The sequence below is a fragment of the Pseudophryne corroboree genome, chromosome 5, assembly GCF_028390025.1.
Source record: "Pseudophryne corroboree isolate aPseCor3 chromosome 5, aPseCor3.hap2, whole genome shotgun sequence".
In the NCBI taxonomy this organism is placed as follows: Eukaryota; Metazoa; Chordata; class Amphibia; order Anura; family Myobatrachidae; genus Pseudophryne; species Pseudophryne corroboree.
Genome location: NC_086448.1, coordinates 512,790,662 through 512,813,715, shown reverse-complemented (window position 1 = coordinate 512,813,715; position 23,054 = coordinate 512,790,662). Strand labels below are relative to the sequence as shown.

At 46.6% G+C, this 23,054-nt stretch overlaps 1 protein-coding gene across 3 annotated transcripts in view; it reads left to right on the top strand.

Moving 5' to 3' along the window:
• The window catches only part of ECI2 (enoyl-CoA delta isomerase 2), a 97,051-nt gene that overhangs the window by 71,342 nt on the left and 2,655 nt on the right, over positions 1-23,054 (top strand). For 2 of the 3 annotated variants that reach the window (XM_063923077.1, XM_063923076.1), the window contains exons 7-10: positions 1,663-1,783; positions 13,462-13,551; positions 13,742-13,852; positions 16,884-17,027. In XM_063923077.1, coding sequence (XP_063779147.1) covers positions 1,663-1,783; positions 13,462-13,551; positions 13,742-13,852; positions 16,884-17,027 — 466 coding nt within the window. The remainder of the gene's footprint in view (positions 1-1,662; positions 1,784-13,461; positions 13,552-13,741; positions 13,853-16,883; positions 17,028-23,054) is intronic. The other variant, XM_063923078.1, reaches the window with a different exon arrangement.

Sequence of the window (23,054 nt, the reverse complement as noted above, 5' to 3'; positions counted from 1 at the left end):
AGCTTTATTCCCCCCCATCTGCCTTTTTTATTTATTTATTTTCTTTGTAAATAAAGCATATCTGTGGATGCAAGTGAAGCTCTGTATCTTGTATAGTACAACATGATTGGTCCAGCCACTATTACATAACCACAGACGCAGGCTTTCTGAGTGGAAGGGATGGAGGAGAGGACTGCAGTCCAGTCCATTCAGCACCTCCTGATCTCCGTTCATCCATCACAAGAAAGACTCTGATTCCTGAATCAGTGGTAGCTATCAGTTATACCGCTTTCACATTGCAAAACTGGGTCGCACCCAAGACTTGTACATAGATCCTTCCCGGGTGTGACCTTGTTGATACCCCTTTTAGACTGGTGGCACCAACCTGCCAAATTGGCAGGTTGGTGACGTGTGCGGAGGCGGCGCCTGGAGATCAGATCATCTCCAAGCACCACCTGTCCCTCTAACGCCATCTCTCCCTATTCTGTGAACGGGTCCCGTGTCGCATCGACCCAGCAACCCGTTCACACTGCACCTGACCCAGGAATAACCCTGCTTTATTCCCGGGTTGAAATACCGGGTCAGGTGAACCGAGAATTCGGGACTTAACCCTTTCAGACCGCACATTGATCCGCAATGACCCGACAATATACCGGGTTATTTGTGCGGTGTGAAAGGGGTATTAGTGGTAATTTATTATCTATTGGTAATGGGTGCACACTAATACTCCTATAGTGGTGGACTGGGGGATGTGAGGCATTTTGTGACAAATGTACTTTCTTTAAGTGTACTATTATTATTATTATTATTATTATTATTATCATTTATTTATAAAGCACTACTGTTATGTAGCATTGTACTGTGTATTGAGGGGATTTTGACACAAGATACATTAAATTACTTGAAGCAGGAAGTGAAAATGGGTCAACCCAATGAACTTACAAATGAAGACGTGTGGGGAACACTTGGTAGATAAGGTAGCAGAAAACATTTGTACCTGCTGGTGGGGAATTGTGTGGGGTTGTTGTAGAGTAGCAGCATGATCAGCCACCAGTAAGAATGATTGTGTATTGTTTTATCTTATTACGGAGCTTACACTTTTGTAGCTTACAGGACCGCAGTTACAGCCCTTTAAAATATATCAGGCTGCCCATCGCTGGCATACAATAGATTACACCAGTTATTAGCCTGTGACAAAGCCTCTCGTGCATTTCAAGTAGATCTATGAAACCGTGAGGCTCTTTATACTGCAAGTCTGTAAAGTATTTATACAAATACAGTACATTACAGATCTATATATTTAAAATGTGTGCTCATGAAAGGCATTGTGTATGAAGCCAGAGATTCTGTATTTGTGATCCACAAGGGTTGGCTGGGTGAGTCAGTCTAAGCAGCAAAAAATCTGCAGAACATACTGTAAATCCATTCATCCTTCCCGTTGTAAAATGTCATATATGCGAATGTTAGGAACAGTACGTAATTAGAATGAGAGCAGATAATCTTGTGTAAGGGAGCTATCAGCAAGTGTGCTGGAATGAATTGAACCAACCTAATGAGCAGGATTATACAGTGTATTATGTTTTAACAAAATAAGGACTATTGTTGTAGCAAGGGTGGGGAAATAGAAGGAAATTTGTTCAATATGTAAATAAATGTTTAATTCTTTTTCATTTCCACTACCAGGGCATTTGTTGGTAAATTAATCGATTTCCCTAAGCCACTCATTGCCGTTGTAAATGGGCCTGCAATTGGTATCTCAGTGACTATATTGGGGTTGTTTGACCTTGTCTATGCTACGGAAAGGGTAAGTTTAAGTAACATTTCTCTATCGTCCTAGTGGATGCTGGGGTTCCTGAAAGGACCATGGGGAATAGCGGCTCCGCAGGAGACAGGGCACAAAAGTAAAGCTTTTCCGATCAGGTGGTGTGCACTGGCTCCTCCCCCTATGACCCTCCTCCAGACTCCAGTTAGATTTTTGTGCCCGGCCGAGAAGGGTGCAATTCTAGGTGGCTCTCCTAAAGAGCTGCTTAGAGAAAGTTTAGCTTAGGTTTTTTATTTTACAGTGAGTCCTGCTGGCAACAGGATCACTGCAACGAGGGACTGAGGGGAGAAGAAGTGAACTCACCTGCGTGCAGGATGGATTGGCTTCTTGGCTACTGGACATCAGCTCCAGAGGGACGATCACAGGTACAGCCTGGATGGTCACCGGAGCCGCGCCGCCGGCCCCCTTGCAGATGCTGAAGTTAGAAGAGGTCCAGAATCGGCGGCTGAAGACTCTGACAGTCTTCTAAAGGTAGCGCACAGCACTGCAGCTGTGCGCCATTTTCCTCTCAGCACACTTCACACGCTGTCACTGAGGGTGCAGGGCGCTGGGGGGGGGCGCCCTGGGAGGCAAATGTAAACCTATATACTGGCTAAAAATACCTCACATATAGCCCCCAGAGGCTATATGGAGATATTTAACCCCTGCCAAACTTCACTAAAGAGCGGGAGACGAGCCCGCCGGAAAAGGGGCGGGGCCTATCTCCTCAGCACACAGCGCCATTTTTTCTCACAGAAAGGCTGGAGAGAAGGCTCCCAGGCTCTCCCCTGCACTGCACTACAGAAACAGGGTTTAAACAGAGAGGGGGGCACTAATTGGCGATATAAATATATATATAAAGATGCTATTAGGGAGAAACACTTATATAAGGTTGTCCCTATGTAATTATAGCGTTTTTTGGTGTGTGCTGGCAAACTCTCCCTCTGTCTCTCCAAAGGGCTAGTGGGGTCCTGTCCTCTGTCAGAGCATTCCAGGTGTGTGTGCTGTGTGTCGGTACGTGTGTGTCGACATGTATGAGGACGATGTTGGAGGAGGCGGAGACATTGCCTGTAATGGTGATGTCACTCTCTAGGGAGTCGACACCGGAATGGATGGCTTATTTAGGGAATTACGTGAAAATGTCAACACGCTGCAAGGTCGGTTGACGACATGAGACGGCCGACAAACAATTAGTACCGGTCCAGGCGTCTCAGAAACACCGTCAGGGGTTTTTAAAAAAAAAAAACGCCCATTTACCTCAGTCGGTCGACACGGACACTGAATCCAGTGTCGACGGTGAATAAACAAACGTATTCCTCATTAGGGCCACACGTTAAGGGCAATGAAGGAGGTGTTACATATTTCTGATACTACAAGTACCACAAAAAAGGGTATTATGTGGGAGTGAAAAAACTACCTGTAGTTTTTCCTGAATCAGATAAAATAAAATGAAGTGTGTGATGATGCGTGGGTTTACCCCGATAGCAAATATTGGCGTTATACCCTTTCCCGCCAGAAGTTAGGGCGCGTTGGGAAACACCCCTTAGGGTGGATAAGGCGCTCACACGCTTATCAAGTGGCGTTACCGTCTCCAGATACGGCCGCCCTCAAGGAGCCAGCTGATAGGCAGCTGGAAAAATATCCTAAAAAGTATATACACACATACGGTGGTTATACTGCGACCAGCGATCGCCATCAGCCTGGAGATGCAGTGCTGAGTTGGCTTGGTCGAATTCCCTGACTAAAAATATTTTATTGATATAGAGCATTTAATAGGATGCATTCTATATATATGTATGCGAGATGCACAGAGGGATATTTGCACTCTGGCATCAAGATAAGTGCGTTGTCCATATCTCCCAGAAGATGTCATGGACACGACAGTGGTCAGGTGATACAGATCCCATAAGGCACATGGAAGTATTGCCGTATAAAGGGAAGGAGTTATTTGGGGTCGGTCCATCGGACCTGGGGGCCACGGCTACAGCTGGGAAATCCAACCTTTTTACCCCAAGTTACATCTCAGCAGAAAAAGACACTGTCTTTTCAGCCTCAATCCTTCCGTTTCCCATGTGGGCAAGCGGGCAAAAGGCCAGTCATATCTGCCCAGACATAGAGGAAAGGGAAGTAGACTGCAGCAGGCAGCCCCTTCCCAGGAAAAGAAGCCCTCCACCGCGTCTGCCAAGTCCTCAGCGTGACGCTGGGGCCGTGCAAGCGGACTCAGGTGAGGTGGGGGGTTAGTCTCAAGAGTCTCAGCGCGCAGTGGGATCACTCGCAAGTTGACCCCTAGATCGTACAAGTATTATCCCAGGGGTACAGATTGGAGAGTCGAGACATTTTTTCCTCGCAGGTTCCTGAAGCCTGCTTTACCAACGGCTCCCTCCGACAGGGAGGCAGTATTGGGAAAAAATTCACAAGCTGTATTTCCAGCAGGTGATAATCAAAGTACCCCTCCTACAACAAGGAAAAGGGTATTAGTCTTCCACACTATATTGTGGTACTGAAGCCAGACGGCTTGGTGAGACATAGTCTAAATCTGAAATCTTTGAACACTTACATAAAAAGGTTCAAATCAAGATGGAGTCACTCAGAGCAGTGATAGAGAACCGGAAAAAAGGGGACTATATGGTGTCCCTGGACATCAAGGATTACCTCCATGTCCAAATTTGCCCTTCTCAACAAGGGTACCTCTGGTTCGTGATACAGAACTGTCAATATCAGTTTCAGACGCTGCCGTTGAATTATCCACGGCACCCCGGGCCTTTACCAAGGTAATGGCCGAAAAGATGATTCTTAAAAGAAGAAAGGCATCTTAATTATCCCTTACTTGGACGATATCCTGAAAGGGGCAAGTTTCCAGAGAACAGTTGGAGGTCGGAAAAGAACTATCTAAAGTAGTTCTACGACAGCACGAGTGGATTCTAAATATTCCAAAAATCGCAGCTGTTTTCCGATGATACGTCTTCTGTTCCTAGGAATGATTCTGGGCATAGTCCAGAAAGAGGTATTTCTCCTGGAGGGGAAAGCCAGGGAGTTATCCGACCTAGTCAGAAACCTCCTAAAACCAGGCCAAGTATCAGTGCATCAATGCACAGGAGTCCTGGGAAAAATGGTGGCTTCTTACGAAGCGATTCCATTCGGCAGATCTCACGCAAAAACTTTTCAGGGGGATTTGCGGGACGAATGGTCCGGATCGCATCTTCAGATGCATCAGCGGATAACCCTGTCTCCAAGGACAAGGGTGTCTCTTCTGTGGGGGCTGCAGAGTGCTCATCTTCTAGAGGGCAGCACATTCAGCATTCAGGACTGTGTTCTGGTGACCACGGATGCCAGTCTGAGAGGCTGGGGAACAGTCACACAGGGAAGAAATTTCCAAGGAAGTGTGGTCAAGTCTGGAGATTTCTCTCCACATGAATATACTGGAGCTAAGGGCAATTTACGATGCTCTGAGCCTAGGAAGACCTCTGCTTCAAAGTCAACCGGTGCTGATCCAGTAGGACATCATCATGGCAGTCGCCCACGTAAACAGACGGGGCGGCACAAGAAGCAGGAGGGCAATGACAGCAAGGATTCTTCGCTGGGCGAAAAATCATGTGATAACACTGTCAGCAGTGTTCATTCCGGGAGTGGACAACTAGGAAGATTTCCTCAGCATGAATGAATTCCACCCGGAAAAGTGGGAACTTCATCTGGAAGTTTCCACATGTTTGTAAACCGTTGGGAAAGACCAAAGGTGGTTATGATGGCGTCCCACATGAAGCGCCAGGTCTAGAGACCCTCAGGCAATAGCTGGGACGCTCTGGTAACACCGTGGGTGTACCAGTCGGTGTATGTGTTCCCTCCTCTGCCTTTCATACCCAGTGTATGGAGAATGATAGGAAGGAGAGGAGTAAGAACTATACTCGTGGCTCCGGTTTGGCCAAGAAGAACTTGGTACCCGGAACTTCAAGAGATACTAGAAAGGATCTTGATTCAGCAAGAATCATGTCTGTTACATGACTTACCGCAGCCGCGTTGACGGGTGAATGCCGGATCCTAAGGGAAAAAGGCATTCCGGAAGAGGTCATCCCTACCCTGGTCAGAGCCAGGAAGGAGGTGACCGCACAACATTATCACTGCTTAGGTGAAAATGTGTTCCATGGTGTGAGGCCAGGAAGGCTCCACGGAAGAATTTCAACTAGGTTAATTCCTACATTTCCTGCAAACAGGAGTGTATATGGGTCTCAAATTGGGGTCCATTAAGGTTCAAATTTCGACCGGTCGATTTTCTTCCAGAAAGAAATTGGCTTCAGTTCCTGAAGTCCAGAAGTTGTTAAGGGAGTACTGCATATAAAACCCCCTTTTGATGTCTCCAGTGGCACTGGGCGATCTCAACGTAGTTTGGGATTCCTAAAATCACATTGGTTTAAACAACTCAAATCTGTGGATTTGATATATCTCACATGGAAAGCGACCATGCTGTTGGTCCTGGCCTCGGCCAGGCGAGTGTCAGAATTGGCGGCTTTATCTCACAAAGCCATATCTGATTGTCCATTCGGACAGAGCAAAGCTGTGGACTCGTCCCCAGTTTCTCCCTAAGGTGGTGTCAGCGTTTCACCTGAACCAGCTTATTGTGGTACCTGCGGCTACTAGGGACTTGGAGGACTCCAAGTTGCTGGATGTTGTCAGGGCCCTGAAAATATAGTTTCCAGGTCGGCTGGAGTCAGGAAATCTGACTTGCTGTTTATCCTGTATGCACCCAACAAGCTGGGTGCTCCTGCTTCTAAGCAGACTATTGCTCGTTGGATTTGTAGTACAATTCAGCTTGCACATTCTGTGGCAGGCTTGCCACAGCAAAAAAATATGTAAATGCCCATTCCACAAGGAAGGTGGGCTCATCTTGGGCGGCTGCCCGAGGGGTCTCGGCATTACAACTCTGCCGAGCAGCTACGTGGTCGGGGGAGCACACGTTTGTAAAATTCTACAAATTTGATACCCTGGCAAAAAGAGGACCTGGAGTTCTCTCATTCGGTGCTGCAGAGTCATCCGCACTCTCCCGCCCGTTTGGGAGCTTTGGTATAATCCCCATGGTCCTTTCAGGAACCCCAGCATCCACTAGGACGATAGAGAAAATAAGAATTTACTTACCGATAATTCTATTTCTCGGAGTCCGTAGTGGATGCTGGGCGCCCATCCCAAGTGCGGATTATTCTGCAATACTTGTACATAGTTATTGTTACAAAAATCGGGTTATTGTTGTAGGAAGCCGTCTTTCAGAGGCTCCTTTTGTTATCATACTGTTAACTGGGTTTAGATCACAAGTTGTACGGTGTGATTGGTGTGGCTGGTATGAGTCTTACCCGGGATTCAAAATTCCTCCCTTATTGTGTACGCTCGTCCGGGCACAGTACCTAACTGGAGTCTGGAGGAGGGTCATAGGGGGAGGAGCCAGTGCACACCACCTGATCGGAAAAGCTTTACTTTTGTGCCCTGTCTCCTGCGGAGCCGCTATTCCCCATGGTCCTTTCAGGAACCCCAGCATCCACTACGGACTCCGAGAAATAGAATTATCGGTAAGTAAATTCTTATTATTTAAAATAAAGAACAATACGTATATATATTATATTTATCTATAATCTTTTTTCCACTATTAGTAATGTACTTTCCCCCTATGATGTTAAGGAAAGAATGGATGACTTATGACAGCAAATACATCCTAGAACCCAAAGAGACTGTGATTAATGGACCAAACAAAATGATTTAGATCAAATTAAAATGTTAATTTCTCTAACGTCCTAGTGGATGCTGGGGACTCCGTAAGGACCATGGGGAATAGACGGGCTCCGCAGGAGACAGGGCACTTTAAGAAAGAATTTGGATTCTGGTGTGTTCTGGCTCCTCCCTCTATGTCCCTCCTCCAGACCTCAGTTTGAATCTGTGCCCGGACGAGCTGGGTGCTACTTAGTGAGCTCTTCTGAGCTTGCTAATAAGAAAGTATTTTGTTAGGTTTTTTATTTTCAGAGAGATCCTCTGGCAACAGGCTCTCTGCTACGTGGGACTGAGGGGAGAGAAGCAGCCCTACTCACTGAAGATAGGTCCTGCTTCTTAGGCTACTGGACACCATTAGCTCCAGAGGGATCGTACACAGGATCGCACCCTTGGTCGTCCGATCCCGGAGCCGCGCCGCCGTCCCCCTCGCAGAGCCAGAAGACAGAAGCCGGTGTCAGAAGCAAGAAGACTTCGAAATCGGCGGCAGAAGACTCCAGTCTTCATATGAGGTAGCGCACAGCACTGCAGCTGTGCGCCATTGCTCCCACACTAAACCCACATACTCCGGTCACTGTAGGGTGCAGGGCGCAGGGGGGCGCCCTGGGCAGCAATTAGAGACCTCTTTGGCAAAAGTTAGCATAATATACAGTTGGGCACTGTATATATGTATGAGCCCCCGCCAAAATTGTACATGAAAGCGGGACAGAAGCCCGCTGTCGAGGGGGCGGGGCTTCTTCCTCAGCACTCACCAGCGCCATGTTTTTTCTCCACAGCACCGCTGAGAGGAAGCTCCCCAGTCTCTCCCCTGCAGTTACACGGTAGAAGAGGGTAAAAAGAGGGGGGGGGGCACATAATTAGGCGCAAAAATCATTATAAACAGCAGCTACTGGGTTAACATTAAGTTACTGTGTTATTCCTGGGTTAATAGCGCTGGGGTGTGTGCTGGCATACTCTCTCTCTGTCTCTCCAAAGGGCCTTATGGGGGAATTGTCTTCAGATGAGCATTCCCTGAGTGTGTGGTATGTCGGTACGTGTGTGTCGACATGTCTGAGGTAAAAGGCTCCCCTAAGGAAGAGATGGAGCAAATATGTGTGTGAGAGGGTGTCTCCGTCGACAACGCCGACACCTGTTTGGATATGTGTAATTAAGTGCTAAGGTGAATTTATTGCACAAAAGATTAGAGAACAGACAGGAAATCTACCCATGTCTGTCCCTATGTCGTAGAGACGAGTCTCTCAATGCTCACTATCCAAAATAATAGACACTGATATCGACATGGAGTTTGACTCCAGTGTCGACTACGATAATGCAAAGTTACAGCCAAAATGGCAGAAAAGTATTCAATATATGATTATTGTAATAAAAGATTATTTGCATATCACTGATGACTCATCTGTCCCTGACACAAGGGTACACATGTTTAAGGGGAAGAAAGCTGAGGTAAATTTCCCTCCTCTCATGAGGAAAAAGAGCGGGAATCTCAAGACAAGAGACTGCAGTTTCCCACAAAGAATTCTCAGGCAGTATCCTTTCCCCACTAGGGCCAGGATATGATGGGAATCTTCCCCTAGGGTGTCACATTTGCCCAAAAGGTAGCCCTGACGTAACAGCTATTCTCAGGGATCCTGCAGATAGCGTGCACATTCTGGAACACTACTCAGACCGGCGATTGTGTCGGCATGGGTTTATAGCGCTGTGGCAGCGTGGACAGGTACCTTATCAGCAGAGATTGAGACCCTAGTATGTATATAGATATACATATGTATATATAGAGAGATATATATATTAAAGATGCTGTCTTAAGAGATATGTATATATAAAACATGCCCAAAGAGACATGAGTATACTGGGTCCTAGAGTCAAAGCTATGTCGATTTCTGCTTGACATGTCCTGTAGAATATGCAATGGACAGATGATGCCGACTTAAGAGGCATATGGAAGGCTGAGGATTGTGTGGAGAAGGGTTCTCGGACCTGGTCTCCACAGCTATAGCTGGTAATTCTGATATTTTGCCTTATATTCCTGCACAGCCTAGAAAAGCATGACATTATCAAATGCAGCTTTTCGGATAAAGAAATAAGAAAGTCTGAGGTGCGTCCTTTCTTGCCAGAGGCGGGGGCAGAGGAAAGAAGCTGCACAACACAGCTAGTTCCCAGGAATAGAAGTCCTCCCCGGCCTCTACAAAAATCCACCGCATGTCGCTGGGGCTCCACAGGCGGAGCTAGGCCCGGTGGGGGCACGCCTTCGTAAGTTCAGCCACAAGTGGGTTCACTCCCTGTTAGATCCCTGGGCAATGGATATTGTGTCTCAGGGATACGAGCTAGACTTTGAGAAGATGCCCTCTCACCGACGGCCCTGCCGGCTTCCGCCCACGAGAGGGAAACAGTGTTAACTGCAATTCATAAATTGTATCTTCAACAGGTGGTGGTCAAGGTTCCCCTCCTTCAACAAGGAGGGGGTTATTATTCGACCATGTTGTAGTCCCGAAACCAGACTGTTCGGTCAGACCCATATTGAATTTAAAATCCCTGAACATATACCTGAAAAGGTTCTAGTTCAAGATGGAATCGCTAAGAGCGGTCATTGCAAGCCTGAAAGGGGGAGATTTTATGGTGACTCGGGACATAAAGGATGCATACCTTCATGTCCCCATTTATCCACCTCATCAGGCGTACTCCAGAATTGCGGTACGGGATTGTCATTACCAATTTCAGACGTTGCCGTTTGGTCTCTCTACGGCCTTGAGAATATTCGCCAAGGTAATGGCGGGAATGATGGTGCTCCTGCGGAAGCAAGGTGTCACTATTATCACGTACTTGGACGATCTCCTCCTAAAAGCGAGATCAAGAGAGCAGTTGCTGAACAGCGTATCACTTTCTCTGGAAGTGTAACAGCAACACGGCTGGATTCTATATATTCCAAAGTCGCAGTTGGTTCCTACAGCTCATCTGCCTCTCCTAGGCATGATCCTAGACACAGACCAGAAAAGGGTTTATCTCCCGATAGAGAGAGCTCAGGAGCTCGTGACACTGGTCAGGAATCTATTAAAACCAAAACAGGTGTCAGTGCATCACTGCACTCGAGTCCTGGGAAGGAGGGTGGCATCATACGAGGCCATTCCCTTTGGCAGGTTCCATGCGAGGACCTTCCAATGGCACTTACTGGACAAGTGGTCCGGATCACATCTTCAGATTAATCACCCTATCCCCCAGGGCCAGGGTGTCTCTCCTGTGGTGGCTGCAGAGTGCTCACCTTCTCGAAGGTCGCAGATTCGGCATTCAGGACTGGGTCCTGGTGACCACGGATGCAAGCCTCCAAGGGTGGGGGGCAGTCACACAGGGAAGAAATTTCCAAGGGCTGTGGTCAAGGCAGGAAACTTGCCTTCACATCAATATCCTGGAACTAAGGGCCATATACAATGCCCTAAGTCAAGCGGAGACACTGCTTCGCGACCAACCGGTTCTGATTCAGTCAGACAATATCACCGCAGTGGCTCATGTAAACCGCCAAGGCGGCACAAGGAGCAGGGTGGCGATGGTAAAAGCCACCAGAATTCTTCGCAGGGCGGAGAATCGCGTAAGCGCACTGTCAGCAGTGTTCATTCCGGGAGTGGACAACTGGGAAGCAGACTTCCTCAGTAGGCACGACCTCCACCCGGGAGAGTGGGGACTTCATCAAGAAGTCTTCATGCAGATTGCAAGTCGGTGGGAACTGCCACAGGTGGACATGATGGCATCCCGCCTCAACAAAAAGCTGCAGAGATATTGCGCCAGGTCAAGAGACCCTCAGGCGATAGCTGTGGACGCACTGGTGACACCGTGGGTGTTCCCGTCGGTCTATGTATTTCCTCCTCTTCCTCTGATACCCAAGGTGCTGAAAATCATAAGGAAAAGAGGAGTGAGAACAATACTCTCTGTTCCGGATTGGCCAAGAAGGACTTGGTATCCAGACCTGCAAGAAATGCTCACGGAGGACCCGTGGCCTCTGCCTCTAAGACAGGACTTGTGCAACAGGGGCCCTGTCTGTTCCTAGACTTGCTGCGTTTGACGGCATGGCGGTTGAACGCCGGATCCTAGCAGAAAAAGGCATTCCGGATGAGGTCATTCCTACGCTGATAGAGGCTAGGAAGGATGTGACGGCTCAACATTATCACCGTATATGGCGAAAATATGTTGCTTGGTGTGAGGCCAGGAATGCCCCTACGGAGGAATTCCAGCTGGGACGCTTTCCTTCACTTCCTACAGTCGGGAGTGACTTTGGGCTTAAAATTGGGTTCCATTAAGGTCCAGATTTCGGCCCTATCCATTTTCTTTCAAAAAGAACTGGCTTCTCTACCTGAAGTTCAGACGTTTGTAAAGGGAGTGCTGCATATTCAGCCCCCTTTTGTGCCTCCAGTGGCACCTTGGGATCTTAACGTGGTGTTGAGTTTCCTGAAGTCACTGGTTTGAGCCACTTAAAACCGTGGAATTAAAATTTCTCACGTGGAAGGTGGTCATGCTATTAGCCTTGGCTTCAGCTAGGCGTGTGTCAGAATTAGCGGCTTTGTCACATAAAAGCCCCTATCTGGTTTTCCATATGGACGGGGCAGAATTGTGGACCCGTCCGCAATTTCTGCCAAAAGTGGTGTCATCTTTTCATATGAACCAACCTATTGTGGTGCCTGTGGCTACTCGTGACTTGGAGGATTCCGAGTTACTAGATGTGGTCAGGGCTTTGAAGGTTTATGTAGCCAGAACGGCTAGAGTCAGGAAAACGGAGTCGCTGTTTATCATGTATGCACCCAACAAGCTGGGTGCTCCCGCTTCAAAGCAAACTATTGGTCGCTGGATCTGTAACACGATTCAGCAGGCTCATTCTGCGGCTGGATTGCCGCTTCCAAAATCAGTAAAAGCCCACTCCACAAGGAAGGTGGGCTCTTCTTGGGCGGCTGCCCGAGGGGTCTCGGCATTACAGCTTTGCCGAGCAGCTACTTGGTCAGGTTCGAACACTTTTGCAAAAGTTTTACAAGTTTGATACCCTGGCTGAGGAGGACCTTGTGTTTGCTCATTCGGTGCTGCAGAGTCATCCGCACTCTCCCGCCCGTTTGGGAGCTTTGGTATAATCCCCATGGTCCTTATGGAGTCCCCCAGCATCCACTAGGACTACGAGAAATAGATTTACCGGTAAGTAAAATCTTATTTTAACGGTGGTTGGTACCCATAATAGAGATGAGTAATAAATAATTCATTGTTATAGATAGTATCAGTATGTAGGTATTAATGTAAGTGAAAGGTAAATATAACCTGTATTAAAACATGAATAATAAAGCATTGAGTCAGTACATAGTGTCAAGAGGAATAAAGTAAATATTTATTGAATGGTGATAGAATAAATTGCTGACGGCAGCTTTTGTGCTGTTTGCTATTTTTGCTTAATGTTGCATCTATCAAGCATAAAAGAAAGCATTGATTTAATAGGTGGCAGATTTTTAACTGCATGTCCATTTTTTGGTTTATAAAATTCTAAATTTGACCATCTTTATTGGAAGAAATTCTTTAAAAATGTGACAGGCATTATGACGGCTTTGCCTTCATTCCATTATCTATACCTAAATAGTGTTCGCTCTAGCGCCCCTGCACCTAATCAGTGATGAGGGCATATTTAAATTTTGAATGGCAGAATTGTATACGTGATGTATCACTATGGATACAGTAGGTGTAGTGATACATCACATCTAAACTTTTGCCATTCAAAATTAAAATGTGCCCTCCTCACTAATTAAGTGCAGGGTGCTAGAAATGAGTACTATACGAATTGGGTAAAGGTAATGGAGAGTGAACACAATTGTATCTAGATTGCAGCTTGTTAGGTTTTTCCTTCGACAATGCAGCTCTCACTTGTCATGATTAAATACATGTACACTACAAGTGTGACTGTGTCTCTCTTTTTGCAGGCAACTTTCCACACTCCTTTCAGCCAGTTAGGGCAAAGTCCGGAGGGTTGTTCTTCATACACTTTCCCTCGTATTATGGGTGTAAGCAAAGTAAGTCATGGTGCATAATGAAGTCTGCACTCTTCAGACACAGAAAGAATGCTTCTGATCTTCTGTGCTAGAGAAACGTAGCAGGTGGTAAATTTCTTTGCAGATTTTGCAGTTGGTGCATGTGAATTGTTGATAACAGTCAAGGAAATTTTTTTCCAGTTTTAAAATATGTTTTGGTACATTAATCTAGACAAGAAAACACAAACACATTTTCCAGCATACCATAATGGACCAGCAAAAGAGACTTACGTCATACAGGATAATAGAAATTCAGAGATCTCCGTTCCATTTGCAAACCTTGGTAAGCCACCAGCCATGGCAAGGCATCTATGCTCTGGTGCACCTACACTACATTATAATAGCACCTACTTTAAGTCAAACATTTTATGTATTTCGAAATTGAGAGCTAACTTACCTGGAGGCACCTCAAGTTCCTTCAAGGATCAGCGTACACTCCAACTACTGATCCCACCCAGGTTTCTCAGAACAGTGATACACGAGTAGTACAGATGTAGCCGCGCTCATCGTGCACTCCTGGCGTGGCACGCGGTCTCTGCAAACAAGGCGCGATTACATCTAGATGTAGCCACAATGAGCGTGGCTACATCTGTAGTTGCTCAAATCAATTTTATTGGTCCTTCACTGGTGCATGTGAGGGAGGTGCTAAATTTCCTTGAAAATTTGTAGTTAGGGATGATGTGTTATTGCATGTGACTTGTGGATGCAATTAAGGTTTTTTTTTCCAATTAAATATGTTTTGGTGCATTTTGTATACAGTGATTAGCAAAAGTATTCTGATTCTTTTGAAAGTTTAGCTATTTTTATAGTAGTATTATTATCTACTGGATTGCATAAATATATTAGAGAACCAAAATTTTCAGATGCAAGAAACTGTATGTTAACCTGACCTTTCCTAAAATCGTGACATTGCAGAAGTTAATGCGATGTTATGTGTGAAACTACAAATCCCTAAGGGCTTAATATAATACACAAACTATTTCCAGGGAGGCATATCCTTAAATGAATAAATACATATTACATTTCACTTTCTTGCCAAGACTTGCTTCAAAGCCCTTACCAAAGACACCCACACTGCCCTTGGTAGACATTGAATGATGTCCCCAGAGCCTTACACAGTCTGCGAAGTCGGATAATAAACTTCACACTTAATATACAATGTGTCATGCTTGCTGCACTGAGCCTGCAAGAACTGGGCTTGGTCCGGATATTCCCATGCACTGTTCCACATTGTTCCACGGAAAGCTGAGGCAATTTACTTATGACTGTTTTGACAAGTAGTACTTAGGCGGGGATGACGCATGGTAATTTTCAAGTTGCACAATCAAATATGAGTATTTTTCTGTTTCCATAGTCTTCTCAAAGAGCATAATTTTCCAAACTGTGACCTATCTAGTATACTAGACCCTGTAGTGAGAAGAGGTACTCTATTGAAACAACAAATGACATCAAGATATGGTTTTGCTTAATTCTACATGGTACATTCACATGGTGGGCATAACTTAATGTTACCTCCTCCACAGGCTATACATAGACTTAGTGAGTTCTGTCTGCTTTCCAGCATTTTTGGTCCTCATAAGTGATAACCATCCCCTACCATTGCACCATGCTTGTAAAAGGCACATCAGACAAATAGAAGTAACAGGAGGGCTTTGAAAAACTCCAATGTATTTTGTAGCAGAGACAAATGAATCCGGGAGGGGGAGTTCTGTGTTCACACGGATCCTGTTCTGCAGGATCCCGCAGAACAGGATCCGGCCAGTGACACGGGATTTCAGTAGAACACAGAACATTGAAATGTACTATATGTATTCATATTGAAATCCCGCCATCCTGTCATCCGACCCGGTTCGGCATGCAGTGGCCGGATCCGGTGGCACTGCCACACATGTGTGGGCGCCTGCATAGGCACCCATGTTCAGTCTCCTTGCGGCCAAGTGGGTCCCACTGAACGGGACTCGCTTGGCCGCTACGTGTGGCTCGACACTTGTGCGTTTCAAAATAACATCCTCCCCTTGGCCTGTGCAACATCTGATCCTCTGACAGCCATTTTCATTATCATTGAGACTTGATCTTTGCATCAAATTATGCCTTAAACAGAAAAAAAGGGACTGACTGTTTCATAGTATGTGTACCCCCAGATTTTCAGAATGACTTAATAGTCTCTTGAAGTATGAACTTTTATAAAGGTTTTCCAAGAGTTTGAAGGGTGACGGGACTGTTATACAATACCTTTCCCATAGATTATGGTATAAATGGAGTACTTTTGCTATTTGCGTTGCTGTCATCGCCTCACTTGTAGAAGTCACAAGAGAAGTGGAACTTAAAATGGGTCCAGCCAACTCCTGGTTTTGCTTTGGGGACTTCAAAAATACCTTGTCATGAGGTTAACTCAGTCCACAAATCATACTGTAGCTAATGCTTCCTTTTAAGTAATAAACACAGCAAAACAAATATCTATGGACTAGAGTTTATAGTGCCACCTTTATGAACCACCCTTCACTGCCAAGAACATCTCCTCCAGTAGTTTTGCCAGTCACTGTGCTCCAGAAGCAATGAAACCGGAAGAAGAGTGGTTACACTTACACCAATCATCTGTATGTGTTTCTGCAGTCTCTGTATTAGCAGTGCAGTGGCTGGCAGAATGAGTAATTACACTGATACTCCCTGCAGGAGGAGTACCACTGACTGGTGTAAGTGTCATACTGCGCACTCTCTCCTAACAGTGATTCAGCAGTGTAGTGACCTATGGAGATCCATTGTACCCGGATCAGGCTGTGAGCCAGGAAACGCACTGAAATCATTTCCTATGCTGCCCCATAAATTGCAGATTTTCTCCTTTATAGCTAATCAAAAAGATAATTCACAGCATAGTATAGGATCTCTCCACAATCATTAGTTTTTGTGCATCATTCAGTTCTATAACTGATGCCTTGTGTGTTCAATTTTTAGATGTGAAATGCAGTTCTGAAATCTAGGTGTACAAGTTTCTCAAAAAGGGATGCAAATTTTCAAGACTATCCATGCAAACCATGATCTTTATCCAGAAGCGTGTTTATCACCAAAGTGTCTTTTGGACAGTTGTGTTTTGAAGCAAGAAAAGTATAAAATCAAAGATTAACATTGAGCGATAAAAATCTGTGTGTGTTTATATGATTGCAGCCCTTGTGTTTTGTTGAGTTTTATACAGGGGGAATTTAACACCTTGCAATGTACTGTAGAAATAATGACCTGCTCTGCTAAATTCTAAAGTCCTGTCTTGTCTGGAATTTTAGTAGCACACTTTTCAAAGCTGACCCATGTCTTTGTAACAGGCTGTAGAAGTACTTCTATTCAACAAGTTGCTGACCGCACATGAAGCATGTAAACTTGGACTGGTCGCTGAGGTTTTTCCAGACAGCACTTTCCAAAAAGAAGTTTGGGAAAGATTGAAGGCTTATAGTAGCTTACCTAAAAATGTAAGTCTGACATCATCTCATTGGCTCTATAATGCTAATAAAGGGCAGAGAACTGGTATGTACTCAATATGAATCGTAAGATTTTATTTTATTATTTCTCTTATGTCCTAGAGGGTCCACATTAGTACCATGGGGTATAGACGGGTCCACTAGGAGCCATTGGCACTTTAAGAGTTTGAGAGTGTGGGCTGGCTCCTCCCTCTATGCCCCTCCTACCAGACTCAGTTTAGAAAATGTGCCCGGAGGAGCCGGTCACAGGTAGGGGAGCTCTCCAGAGTTTCTCTAGGAAAGTTTATTTTTAGAGTTTATTATTTTACAGGGAGGCTGCTGGCAACAGCCTCCCTGCTTCGTGGGACTAAGGGGGGGGAGTAGTGTCCGCCCAGCGGGGTCTGAGCCACTGACTCCGCTGACTGGACACTGAGCTCCAGAGGGGATGGATCGTTCCCCGCCACAGGGGATCGCTCACCCCAGCAGCATGCCGCCATCCCCTTACAGAGCTGAAGATCAGTGGCGAATGAGTCACCGACCCCCCTAGTAAGCGGGGGGGCGGTGTGAAGATGGCGGCATCAGGGTAGGAGCGCAGTATTTACAACGCTTCGGAGGCTCAGCGGTACATAGTGCGGCGCTGTGAGGGGCGCCGCGAGCCAGCGCCTACACCCTACACTGGTCACACAGCCTGTCGGGGTCCCGGGATCTCAGCCAGCATAAATCCTCAGGCCAGTATAATCCTGTGAAGAGCGGGAAGACAGCGCCATTTTGGGGGCGGAGCGTCTCCTCAGAGCGGACCCAGCAGCGTTCAGCGCCATTTCCTGCCTGCACAACGCTGTCAGTGAAGAGCAAGTCCCTCCACAGCAACTTCAGCTATCTCTCACGGTACCAGGGAATTGTAAGGGGGGGGGGGGGGGCTACAAAACGACTGTGAATTAAGGTGCACAGTCAGCGCCGATAGGGGCTCTCCATTTATATTAAAAGCGCTGTGTATGGGTTGGTTTCAATCTCTGTCTCTCTCTTGCCATTCTTGGGGGGGAAAACTCTGTCTGTACTCCCCTGTGTGTGTGTGTGTGTGTGTGTGTGTGTAGAGTGTCTGTGGTCTCCATTAAGCAATGTCCAGGGACTCTGTGTCATATGCTGCAGAGGATATGTCCTCTCAGGATGATCCCATTCCATGTAATCGGGATTGCACTGGTTTAGCACAGATACCAGCAAGTACCAGCTGAGTGGTTATCCTCTATCAAATCTGATTTCTCAGATTTCTAACAGGGTTGCACAAAATTAATCTGCAACTCAGGCTTTACAGAACTCTGTCAGTCTGGCCCAGTTCTGGTACATCAGGCTCTCGCTGTATATTCACATAAACGTGCTCTTGCACAGATCATGCAGGATGATACCGATTCTGATACTGCAGACGGTGACGGGGATGTGTTGCTGGGGGGCAGCATCTCTTGCAAAAGGGGTGCAGTTGATGATAGAGGCTATTAGAGATGTGTTGAATCTTGCTGATACAACACCCGAGTAGGTTGAGGAGGCTTACTTCACTGACAATAAGAAAGCCTCACTAACCTTCCCTGCGTCAAAGGAATTAAATGCTATATTTGAAAAGTCTTGGGAAAACCCGGATAAAAAATTTCAGATACCCAAGAGGGTTCTGGTAGCGTTTCCTTTCCCGGTAGAGGATAGGAAAAACTGGGAAAACCCGCCTATTTACGCGTCAGTATCCAGACTCTCAAAAAAGGTGGCTTTACCTGTTTCAGGATCTACCGCCTTGAAAGAGCCGGCTGATCGTAAAATTGACAATACGCTCAAATCCATGTACACGGCTTCTGGAGCAATACTACGTCCCACTATTGCCAGCGCTTGGATTGCCAAAGCTATAGTAAAGTGGTCAGGCACATTACTTGAGGACTTGGATACTATGGAGAAATGTGATGTTGAATTGTTTTTACATAACATTCAGGATTTGGCAGTATTTCTGGTAGAATCCATGAAAGACCTGGGTTCCATGGCTGCGGGAATTTCCTCCATGTCCGTATCAGCTCGTCAAGGACTATGATTGCGCCAGTGGTCTCCCGACGCGGAATCCAGAAGAAATGTGGAGACCTTACCCTACACAGGTCAGGCTCTCTTTGGGGAAGCGTTAGATGCTTGGATCTCCACGGCTACGGCTGGTAAGTCACCCTTTCTTCCCTCAGCTACACCTGCTCCGCAGAAACCCTTTTCTTCAGTTACATCACAGCCCTTTCGGTCTACCAAGCCCAGAAAGGCCAAGCCGTCCCAAGTTCAAGAAACCTGCGGCTGCAGGTTCCCAGGAACAGAAACCCACTTCAGGTACACCAAAGTCCTCCGCATGATGGTGGACTGCACGCCCCGGAGGTGGGGCCAGTGGGAGCGAGATTCAGACATTTGTCATGTCTGGGTGTCCTCTGGCCTGGACCCTTGGGGGCAAGATATTGTGTCCCAGGGGGTAGAATTTCAGGCTAGAATTTCAAAATCTCTGCCCTCATCGATTTTTCCGATCAGGCTTGCCAGCTCTGCTGGCAGACAGGACTGTCCTGCAAGAAGCCGCCCAGAAGTTGGTGGTGGCACAGGTCATTGTACCAGTACCACCTCATATGCAAGCAAAGGTTACTATTCGAACCTTTTCGTGGTACCGAAGCCGGAGGGTTCGGTCAGGCCTATTCTGAACTTAAAATCACTAAACCCCTTTCTGAGGGAGTTCAAGTTCAAAATGGAATCACTAAGGGCAGTGATATCAGGTCTCGAGGAGGGGTCATTCCTAGTATCCCTGGATATCAAGGATGCGTACCTCCACATTCTGATTTTGGCTGCCGCATCAAGCTTATCTTTGATTCACACTGCTGGACTGTCACTTTGAATTCCAGGCCCTCCCATTCGGCCTCTCCACAGCGCCGAGGGTATTCACCAAGGTGATGGCGGAAATGATGATTCTCCTCCGCAGACAGGGTGTGAACATAATTCCGTATCTGGACGATCTGCTGATAAAGGCATCGTCCAAGGAGAAGCTGTTACGGTCCATAGCACTCACGACCCAGCTTCTCTGGGAACATGGTTGGATCCTGAATCTTCCAAAATCACATTTGGAACCAACCTGGAGGTTGTCCTTTCTGGAAATGATCCTCAACATGGAGGTGCCGAGGGTGTTTCTCCCAAAGGAAAAGGCATTGGTGATTCAAACGATGGTCCGGGATGTCCTGAAGCCAGCCCGGGTGTCAGTTCATCAGTGCATTCGACTTCTGGGGAAGATGGTGGCCTCTTACGAGGCTCTACAATACGGGAGGTTTCACGCTCGGTCCTTCCAACTGGATCTCCTGGACAAGTGGTCAGGATCCCATCTACACATGCACCAGAGAATACGTCTGTCGCCAAAGGCCAGGATTTCACTCCTCTGGTGGCTGCAATTACCTTACCTTCTGGAGGGCCGCAGGTTCGGGATTCAGGACTGGGTCCTTCTAACCACGGATGTTCGTCTCCGCGGCTGGGGCGCAGTCACTCAAGTGGTAACCTTCCAAGGAAGGTGGTAAAGTCAGAAAGCTGGCCTGCCGATAAACATTCTGGAACTAAGAGCCGTCTACAACGGTTTTCTCCAAGCGGACCATCTTCTGAGAAATCGGGCCATTCAAGTGCAGTCGGACAATGTGACAACAGTGGCTTACATAAACCGACAGGGCGGAACAAAGAGCAGAGCTGCAATGGTGGAGGCAACAAGAATCATCCTCTGGGCAGAAAAGCACACGGCGCTGTCAGCAATCTTCATTCCGGGAGTAGACAACTGGGAAGCGGACTTCCTCAGCAGACACGATCTCCATCCAGGGGAGTGGGGTCTCCATCCGGAGTTGTTCAAAGAGGTAACAGATCTTTGGGGCGTACCCCAGATCGACATGATGGCCTCATCTCAACAAGAAGCTTTGGCGGTATTGTTCCAGTGGCGGTGGACGCCCTAGTGACTCCGTGGGTGTTCCAGTCGGTGTACGTGTTTCCTCCCCTTCCACTCATCCCAAGAGCTCTAAAGCTCATAAGGAGAACAAGGGTTCAAGCATTTCTCATTTCTCCAGATTGGCCAAGAAGGGCTTGGTACGCGGTTCTTCTGGATCTACTGCAAGAAGAGCAGAGTCCTCTTCGGGAGGACCTGCTGCAGCAGGGGCCGTTCGCCTATCAGGACTTACGGCGGCTACGTTTGATGGCATGGAGGTTGAACGCCTGATACTAGCTCGGAAGGGCATTACGAACAAGGTTATTCCTACCCTGATACAGGCTAGGAAAGGAGTAACGTCTAAACATTACCATCGAATTTGGAAAGAATATGTATCTTGGTGTGAGTCCAAGAAATTTCCTGCGGTGGAGTTTCAACTGGGATGGTTTCTACTCTTCCTGCAAGCTGGTGTGGATATGGGCCTGAAGTTGGGATCTGTGAAGGTCCAGATTTCAGCTCTGTCCATTTTCTTCCAGAAGTAATTGGCTGCCCTCCCTGAGGTTCAGACCTTTTTGAAGGGAGTTCTGCACATCCATCCTCTATTTGTACCGCCTACGGCGCCATGGGATCTTAACGTGGTGTTGCAGTTTCTCCAATCTGACTGGTTTGAGCCTCTACAGGCGGTCGAGGTGAAATTTCTTACGTGGAAGGCTGTCACTTTGTTGGCTTTAGCTTCTGCTAGCCATGTGTCTGAGTTGGGGGCTTTGTCCTGTAAAAGGCCATACTTGATCTTCCACGAAGATAGAGCATTTCACATAAACCAACCTATTGTGGTTCCAAGTGGCTACTCACTCCTCAATTTCATCAAAATCCTTGGATGTTGTAAGGGCTCTGAAAATCTATGTGAAGAGGACTGCTCGTCACAGAAAATCGGACTCTCTGTCCTTTATGATCCCAAGAAAATTGGGTGTCCTGCTTCTAAGCAGACGATCTCTCACTGGATTAGGTTCACTATCCAGCATGCGTATTCTATGGCAGGATTTCTGTGTCCTACGTCTGTCAAGGCCCACTCTACTCGTAAGGTGGGGTCTTCCTGGGCGGCTGCCTGCGGTGTCTTGGCTTTAGAACTTTGCCAAGCTGCAACTTGGTCTGGGTTAAACACGTTTGCGAAGTTCTACAGGTTCGATACTTTGGCCTCTGATTATCTGAAGTTCAGTCAATCAGTTCTGCAGGAGCCTCCTCGCTCTCCCTCCCGTTCTGGGAGCTTTGGTACATCCCCATGGTACTAATGTGGACCCCAGCATCCTCTAGGACGTAAGAGAAAATAGGATTTTGGTTACCTACCGGTAAATCCTTTTCTCGTAGTCCGTAGAGGATGCTGGGCGCCCGCCCAGCGCTTCGTTTTCCTGCTATCGTTATTTGGTTCAGTACAACTTCATTTAAGTTGAGTACTGCATTGTTACTTGGTAAGTAATGTTTCAGCGGTTGCTGAGTTTTCAAGCTACGTTAGCTTGATGTGCCTTGTATGTGTGAGCTGGTGTGAATCTCGCCACTATCGGTGTTAAATCCTTTTCTCGAAGATGTCTGTCTCCTCGGGCACAGTTTCTAGACTGAGTCTGGTAGGAGGGGCATAGAGGGAGGAGCCAGCCCACACTCTCAAACTCTTAAAGTGCCAATGGCTCCTGAAGGACCCGTCTATACCCCATGGTACTAATGTGGACCCCAGCATCCTCTACGGACTACGAGAAAAGGATTTACCGGTAGGTAACCAAAATCCTATTTTAAAGTACATTCAATATATATAAAGCATATGCCAAGTTTTTGAAAGTATAATAATAGGGTGGTTTAGGGATATAGAAAGAAAACATAGGGATGAAGGGATAACAAAACAGTCAATAATAATTAATTTACCAATATAATGGCTTGTAATATTTCAGTAGTTTATACATAAATGCAGAAATCTTATATAAATGCAGTCTTCAATAGTTGTGTTTGGAATCATTACGTTACTGGAAAATGTCAAAAGCACAATATTGGAACAATCCTTTCACAATAGGTGGCCCAGGGCGACGATATAGTAGAGATAGATATGTTATACA